At 31.1% G+C, this 9,390-nt stretch overlaps 1 protein-coding gene across 3 annotated transcripts in view; it reads left to right on the plus strand.

Annotated features, from left to right (window-relative positions):
- Nucleotides 1-251: 251 nt before the first annotated feature.
- LOC106471852 (afadin-like) overlaps nt 252-9,390 on the plus strand; it is a 128,012-nt gene continuing 118,873 nt past the window's right edge. For all 3 annotated transcript variants that reach the window (XM_022401280.1, XM_013932479.2, XM_022401282.1), the window contains exon 1: nt 252-572. In XM_022401280.1, the coding sequence (XP_022256988.1) occupies nt 462-572 (111 nt within the window). In that variant the 5' untranslated portion in view covers nt 252-461. The remainder of the gene's footprint in view (nt 573-9,390) is intronic.

A 9,390-nucleotide genomic window follows, 5' to 3' on the forward strand; every position in this document is an offset into this window, starting at 1 on the left:
CTCCTTTCTTGTACCACGTTCTCAAAGACTCCTATGTAATATTGTAATTCAAACATTATCCGTATTGTGATTAATAATATCATCGAAATACTCTTATCTATCGTATTTTTACTTGAATATCAGAAACAGAATGTGCAAAAAATTAATTATACCGGTTCCGGTGATAGGTATTCTTCCAGAGCACGTTTTCTCCTACAGCCAATCGGAGTGGCTAATACTATGACGCATATTGACGTGCCAAGGTCTGTAACACATTCACCAACGCTGTGTGGTAGTGTGTGTATGGGCCATGGGCGGATTCATTTAACGTGTGTTTTAGTGTAGTGGTTTGAAAGAGACTTGTAAATACAGATTTGAAGGCCAATCATTGTCATCATTCTTCAATAAAAGCAAGACAGCGCTGTATTTAACATGGTGGTTGAATAAATCTTTTATACGAGCTGGTTAATCCAAACACCAACATGGATGGTGAAAGGGATCGAAAAGCAGAAGAACTTAAAAACTTACGGAATATTATTACCCAGTGGAATGCAAATCGACTTGACTTATTCGCACTCAGCGAGCCCAATGAGGTAACGTTGTTAAGATTATATTTCATCGTCATTTCGACTATTATGATCGTTAACTTTGAGTTAATAATTAATAATAAGTTATTTGAAAGAATTAATTGTTTTAAGTAATATTATTAAGTCACAACATGGAGAGGTTGAAATCAAGATGGCGCAGGTGGGCTATGACCTGAAGGCAAACGAAACAGGTAGGCTAACGTAGGGCTGATTGCCGGCGGAGGTAGCGAGCAACCTCCATTCGGCTGAGGGTACAGTGTGAATGTTAAAAAGCAATGAAGCTGAAAAAATATATAAAACTGGTAGGCTTATAATGACGTCTTGCGTAGGACAGTCGTGTAATGTTGTTCATATTTGATGTTATTTTCAAAGTCTTGTAAATAGTATGTGAAGGTAAGAGTAAGAGAAAAATAAATATAATTCAACAACTGTAGAAGATGTAAAGTGTAAGTTGAAAGATTAAACTAATTTGTTAGTTTGTATGTAATTTGTAAAGCACCAAAGGTAGTATGCATTTCCGCGGATTTTAGTTATGATACTCATACTGGTAATAATAATATTGACGCACAACTTAAGATATTGCGCTAACTGTTTTACATGATTTATCACTATTAGTATTACAGTTTATTATTGCGTGAAAGACTAAGAGCAGCTTCAATTGTTTTTGACATGTTATATTTCTATTTTTTTTTTCTTTTGACAAGTTAAAACGCGTTGGTTTGAAGTGCGAATTTTAATTGGACCTCTTCACTAAAGTTAGTTTTTATAGTATGTTATCTATCGAAAGAGAAATTTCACAACTAGATCTGTAGGTGTGGACACAGCGTTATATTTGATATAGTATGCAAGTAATGGAAGTAGTAAGCATGGTTTTACTGTTAATAAAAAAATCGAAGTAATGTACCAATATTAGTGTTAAAAAACACATATACATATTTAAAAGTGGCAAGGTATTCAGCGACTCGTAAATTTATATAATAATATAGCCAGAAACAATAGCACTGATATATGACGTGGGTATTTAAAAATATTCGTAAATATTATTCCCGATAAAAGTAGAATTTTTGGCTGAGTTTAAAAGTTAAATGATTTACAAAAATACTATGCAAATTAGTGTAGATTAATTGACATAACCTCTTTTAATCAATAATCCAGTGTCTGATGTTTCCAAGTGATATTGATGTGTATGAGAAATCGTAAAAACTGAAAATCAGTCGGAAAAGTTAAAAGTTTGTGACCAGAATATTAGAAAGAGATTGTGAGGTAGGTTCAAGAACTTAAAAAAAAAAAGATGAGAATGACAGAAAAAAAGTCAAATCTAGAGTATAACAAAAGTTGAAGAATACAGTCAATAAATAGAAGTGTTGAATGACTGAAGAAAGAAGTTGGAAAGGGAAAATACAAAGAATGTGGCAAAATAAATTTAAGTTGCAAAATTATAATTTAATGAGCAGAGTAAGCCAGGTTTTGCTGTTTAAAAACTGGACTCAAATCTGCAATCACGAGACTCTGAATCCTAATATGAACTTCATCCTCACTCTGGTAAAGCTGGCATATTTAACTATAACATTGAATACATTATACCTTTCTTGAAAAGGCTTTAACCTTTCAACATTGCAGAGATTCCAGTATCAAATAAGTAAGTAAATCTAGTTAGTATCTGTTAAACTTCATAAAAACCTTGAATCTGTCTCAGAACACATATACGAGATGATAGAATCATTAGGACAATTGATTTTTGCATAATGTAGTATTTTGATTAATGCCTAAATCAGCTATAAAGATTAATTTGGCAAATATACTATGTAGAATCTCAAGTTACACCAGTAAGGTGTGAAATGTTTAATTGTGGAAGTACAGGACATTAATCTGCAGACTACAAGCAGAAGTATTCCATCAGACCCTTTAGAAATATTACCGTGAGTGTTGTTATTGTTGCACTCAACAAGGTAGTATATTGTTGGGAAACCACTTGAGTAGCAGTTTATTTTTCTGTCCCGTTGCTAGCCAAATTAAAGCAAAATATTTTATGTTAATAAATGATTATTTTACTAATATCACTTATGGTGATGGTATCCAACTGATGGAACAATGGTTTCTAATCATTTGATTGTATCTCAGCTGTTACTGATCTAGTTTGAAATTACTTATGTCTACACATCTTATATGAAGTACGAGATTGAAACTGACCATATGTGTATGTTTTCTGTTTAAAGATTGTCAGACAATGAGTGGAATATAGCATTATAAGAACTAATAACTGTGGGTTCCAGTGACATTATACGTTATGGTTCTAGAACTCAAAAGGAGTTGAGCTGGTGGTGGAAAGCTCCTTATAAATTGAATCAACATTGTAGTGTACTGTATTTTTATTAACAAGCATGCCAAACTACTAGTTGGCCATCATGCTCATGGATCTTGGTGAGATGGTGATTTACTTGTTATATGTGGAAAGGATTAAATAAAATAACAGTTACATAAGCTAGAGATTATAAATTCTTAAGAATATCTGTAAGACCGTTCATATTAAGCTAGGGGTAGTTCCTCTATGAAGTTAGCTGAGAACAAGAACACTCAAAACATACATGTATACATGAGTCCTGGAATTAGTGAAGGAATATCATGCCCAGTTTCTTTTAATAGTGGGGAGGATCCCATTGTAAATTTTATTCCTGAGAATTTTAAAACCTGTGAAATGTACAATATAATAGTTGTGGAAATTCTTAAAGAGGCTTTGCAATCTAGGGATGACCCACTGTTTTGCAGCAAATGTTGTATTATTATTTTCAAAATCGGCTATTGTGACGTTTTTTTATGAATGACTGTACTCTATTACATACATTTTGGCAAATTAATTTGGCCAGTGCTGTGTTACAGATTTGGGTGATAGACATTTTGTATCACAATTGTAAAAGGAAGGTAGTGAATATAAACTTATTTTTTATTGATGTCTGAAAGTGGCATTGTGTATATGGAAAAGAAACTTCTGTTAATCTATATACTCTTTCTCTAGTAATGGAACCAAAACTACACAGTGTTTTAAATGAAATCATGCCAGTCACATGCAATGTTACAACAACCTTCTTATTCATAAATGCAAAATTTCCAGAAAATTTATTCCAGAATTCTTATTTATTATTTTTGCCACAAAAAAAACTCTTGGTCAAAAGATTTAAGATTTCTTCAACTTTTCATATCCTAAGTATGTTAGGTTATGCTTCTCAACATTAAAACTTGTTAAATTTCTTTGTTTCGACCTAGTCTTACACCGTAGAAAATTGTTCAACTAGGTTGTTAAATGTAAAAATCCTTTCTTTTAAACTATGCTCAGATTTGCTTTAATATTAAGATTCAAGATTTTTTCAACTTTTTATACTCTAATTACATTATATTATGCTTCTCAACATTTAAATTTCCTTGTTTTGACCTAGTGTAACATTGTAGAAAAATTCCAACAAGCTGGTTAGATGTGAAAACCCTTTCTTTGAGACTATACTCAGAGTTGTTTTAATATTAAGTGTTGTTTTCCAAGTTCTCTCATTTAGGTGTGTTTGTTCTTATACATTCTAACAATAGAAGTTAAATAGTTGTATCATTTTACAATATGCAGAATGTTCATCCCAACTTTTTTTTTTTAAATAGGGATTACATTGACAATCTTTGAATACTTGTATTACCAAAAATCTCCAGCTTAAAGTGATTTGAACGATAGCAATGGAAGCACTTCTTACTGATGCTCTTTAGGGTTTTAGGAGATATCGTATTAAGGCTGGAAGCTTTCTATACGTTTCTAAGTGGCTTTAATCAACAAAATTTTAATTTGAAGAAAGTTTTTTCTTGTCTTTAGAGAAACTGGTAAGATTAGGAATATCATTTTCCTTTTTTTATTACTGAGAATAGGGTAAGGAAGTTGTTGAACACTTAATATTTGTTTCTTTCCTCCATGGTATGGTTCCCATCAGAACCACTTAAAGAACGAGTGTTATCTTCATGTAAGCCACAAAAAATCCTTTAAATCAAATGTGATATGAGCTAAAAGAATGTCAAAGTCCCTTTTTGTTATAAGAAGAGTTTTCTTTTTTCATGTATTCTGATAAACCTCAGCATCTTCCATTTTAGCCTAATATTTTTTATTTCATTAACTTATTCTCCTGCTTACTCATTTAGGAATAGGATTATCTTTTTAACAAAAAAAAATTGAATATATTACTTTTATGTAGCTTCGACTAAACTAATATGTTTCTCAAGCTTCGTTAATATATTTTAGATTAGCCTTACATTACCAGACAAATTTTTAAAGTTACTTTTCCTAAAGCCAGGGATGCAGTTCTTAAATTCATATCCAAGATAATGTTATGATTACAAGTACTCAAGATGCTCTTTCATAGTAACATAACCAACTGTACCCTTCTTGGTACTAGAACAACGTCAAAGTTATTTTCTTGTAGATCCTTGACATGCTGTCTTAAAAAGCAGTCTCAAGAGGTTTCCCAGTCTTCTCTTAAACAGCTGCTTTTCAGCTCCAATAGAATTAAAGGAAAGTTTTTATCTACTTTTAAAAAAATTTAACATTTTTGAAATCTTTTATTCTATATCAGGAAAACACTGATTCCTATTGGTATATTGTGAAGGACTATTTTTTCTTTTTTTTTGGCTTATGTAAGCATAAAGAAACTCTTGAAGTCAAAGTTGATGTTTGATTAAGTTAGAGTCTTCATTTATATTAACAGTAGCTTTCTGTTTGTTTCAATAAACCTCTTTGTTCTCTGTTGTGAAACAAGTTTATCTTTTATCCTTGGTATTTTTCCTAATAAAATTCTACAGCCATTGTTTTAGAATGAGTTTTCAGTTGGAAAACTGTAATTTATCAGATGTAATTTATCCCATTATAACTAATATACTTTCAGTCAAGTGTACTGGAATGTTACTAATGTGCCCTTATTTATCAAAACGGAGAAGTTGGCCATATAAAAGCAAAGTTTTAAAACTTTCCATCTTTTACAAAATTTTCCTTCACCTTCTCAGTGTTTAAGTAATTTTAATAGGCATTAGGAGTATTAATAATTTCAATGCATTAATATTCCCTGTTCAGACTAAAACTCCTGGAATGAACAAATATTCTCTGTAAAATTCCAAAGATGTTGAAACTAATATAATTATTTTATATATATCTTATGCTCTTCATTTATGCACTTTATTTAGGTTTTTCCTTTCATTAATGTTCACTTGCAGTTGATTTTTTAAGGCAGAAATCATAGTCTTATATTATAAACAAGATGACCACAGAGGCAAGGAACATCATCAGTTAATTCTGAAACTTCCAACTATAGTTAAAAAAAAAAGATGTTCTTGTAGACTACTTTAAAAGGCTAAAGACAAATAATTATCCTTTGTAATCTTCAGTCATGTTCCTCATGACAAGGACTTCTTTAAAAGTCTGGCATCCTATCAATTATATATATATATATTTAGACATTGCATGGATCATTAATACCTTTAAGAAAAAACATGATTCTTTTCATTTTGAAACTGATCATTTCCCATGTCCACATCTATAAAATAGGCCTACATACTCAAATTTTACACAATATCTACCATTAGCTGTACAAGTTTTAGGCTGGAAACAAGTAATAGATTATTGATTCAAAATAAAATAACTTGCTTGATAGTGATTCCATGCCATGGGTCCAAACGTTGTGATTATTTAGAACAAAAAAAACAACAACAACAAAGAAACATACTTGCCTACTGTAAAGGTTGCTTTATTTTATTTTGAATTAATTATTCAGTTTTGTAGGTTTCTTACTAAACTTTAAATAATAGGTTAGTTTAAAACAGCATCAACCATCTTCAATTTTGCTTCACATTATTAGATTTAAATCTTTTATATACTGCAGCATTTTGTTGCTTACTAACACTTGGCAACCCAACATGTTTATCTTGTTATATTAAACCTCTTTTGTTTTTTTCCCTTTCTTTCAAGCATCACAAACACCATATTCAGTACAAGTCGTACCGTTTATATAGCACGTTGAATCATGTGTGGGTGTAGAGAAAAATAACAATAAAAAAAAAAAAAAATGTTCCAGAGATGCATTTTACGAATAATTTTACTGTTACTTAGAGCTGATAAGAAAGCTATCAAGCTAACTTCAGTAAAAGAAGCCTGTCATCCGTTTGTTTTCCATAAACTAAATGACATTAGGGCGTAGTCTCGTATCATGTCTATGACGTAAACACAGTCTAACATTAAAACGAGGTAAACGCTTTTTATTTGACGATGATATGGTAAATAATACATTTCAAGATATTTTGTGTTCCATTTGGAATGCAGATTTTATTATTTTAAGCCACGAAAAAAAAATTGACATGTGTGCCTTAATGTCAAGCTGCTGTACCAGGACTGTACGTAATTATTTTTTATACATATATAATTGTTTTTATAATGTTTAGACACAAAATGTGCTTTCGACAGAATTTTTCTCCACGAGAAAACATGGACTTGTTGCATAATGTTTACTTTCACATCCGTGTCTTCGACTGTTGGGTACTGTAAAGTGACAAAAACACTTGCAATAAAAAATGTACCATACTTCATCATGACTTCATGCTTCGTCTTACAATTTTGTAAGAATTCTTTAGTATAAAAAGTTTTTTTTTCATCAAATACATGAAAGCTAGTATAACAAAATATCATTAAGTTCACAGCATAATGCAACTGGCATCCACTAATAATTTCATATTTCAAAGCTTGTGAATAGAAATTAAGGTTCAGGTATTTTTACATTAAAATTAGTTTTAAAGGTTTTTAATTAAGTAACTAGAGCTTGAAGGTATTTATTTTCGACTGACGTTAAAAAGATCTACTCATCTAAGAATTGAGCACAATAGCAACAAGGAATTAATTCTGCCTCAGTGAAAATTTTAACCTTTAAATTATATCACAAATAACGGACAGACATATGTTGGGAAAAGTTCTGGAGTTTTATTACTTTTTTTTTTCGTCGACTTGTTATAACACACCAGTCACAAATTCCAAGTGTAAACATTAGTTTCTTGTACACCACTAATATGTAATTAAAAAGTGACACGCACTGCATAAAGTTGCAGTTCATTTTAATTCCGTGGTAATCATATTAAATATAGCAATAAAATTTCCATGGTAATTATATTAAATATAGCAATAAAATTTCCATGGTAATTATATTAAATATAGCAATACAATTTCCGTGGTAATCATATTAAATATAGCAATACAATTAACACAGTTGCTCAGAAGACCATGTAAAGACAAAAAAAAATCTGAAACTTTGCAATGTAGGTTTATCTCGCGTTTAAAGAGAAGAGCTGAAGAGGGGAGGGAAGATGAAAGGCACGCGTGGTGTATACACACCTACAAAGCAATACCACCAGCTACACGTGTCTTTCCTCGGTATTTTCTGACTAATTTAAGCCAGTTCGTAAAAAAAAAAAAGGTTTATATTACACATCAGCGTTGTTTTATGCGCGCCACTCTCTTAGAAGTAGAATGTAGAAACCAGAGTTTTCATTTTTTCACTTTAAGATGAAGTTTTACCCCTGTGTCTGTAAATGACAACAACAATAATATGAATCCCGAAAAATACGAGTTCGTTAACTCATACTTATGACGCGTTAATCTGATCTATATACTTGCAATGTAAATAGAACCTGATCCTAATTATATTAGTAATGATAAAACTTTACCTAAGATTCTCCAATGCAAATTTTGTTGTAGCAAGTTGTAATATGCTTGCAAACAAAAATAAAAATACCACGCTCGTTACTGCGGAATCAGTCGCTCGACTCGTATTATTAAAATACGTATTAAAGACCAATAGCATAGCTCCATTTTGAATAACATATTTTATGAAAAGAAGAAATGATGAAATTCTTTCACAGTTACAGTGCCGGATTATCGACGGATGTGAATAAACATTTCCTCCAAAGTATAGGTAATAATTTGAGGATATTTAAAAAGAGAAAGATGTTGGAAAGGAAAAATTGAAATATTCAATCTAAAGTGTACCTTATGCGACACATAAGCTAAACGGCCAATTCGGAGACTCTTATGGTTCGGTTGTAGTCGTCCCTAATTTTGAAATATAGCGAGTAGAAGGAAGGAAGGCCGCAAATCGGAAGTACTTACTGCTAAAAAAGAGCTTACCTGGCTCTACGAATCGAAGATCGGACTTTATGCTGACTTTATAACGCCCCCACAGCTAAAAGTGAGGAGCTTGTTCAGTATTATCCAACCAAATCTTGGTAGTTAATTTAACAAGGGGCAATACAAAAACTTTGGTTTTGTTCAGTAGTGTGTCGATTCGAATCATTTTATCTGTAGTCCGTCACGCAATAACTAGGCCACTAGTTCCTCGTTTTTAATTTTCTCAAACTCGTGTTAATACTTCAGACGTGGTATTTCAATTCTCAAAACAGTCGAACAGATTCATAAATCTATATTAAACTCCAGTCTGTATCAGAGGTTTTCGTAGTGTGCAGTTGATCACAAATTGTGCAACTGTAAAAATATTTATGCAATTGAAAATTCACTTATATAAGTAAGTTCAAGTGGATAAATATTAAAAAAGAAACATATTTAAGATTATAAAATTGTATTCCAGAGTTGATAAATATATATAGTTACTAGAATATTCTTTTTTGGACCGTTTGTTACTAGGTCTCTATATATATATATATATATATATATATATATAGTAGTACGAAGTAGCGTCATAGTAAATTAAAATAAAGTAAAGTTAAAATTAATTAAGTTAGTTAGTTAAAAGTAAAAAACGTTAACCGT

Source organism: Limulus polyphemus, unplaced genomic scaffold (genome assembly GCF_000517525.1).
Source record: "Limulus polyphemus unplaced genomic scaffold, Limulus_polyphemus-2.1.2 Scaffold115, whole genome shotgun sequence".
NCBI lineage: Eukaryota > Metazoa > Arthropoda > Merostomata > Xiphosura > Limulidae > Limulus > Limulus polyphemus.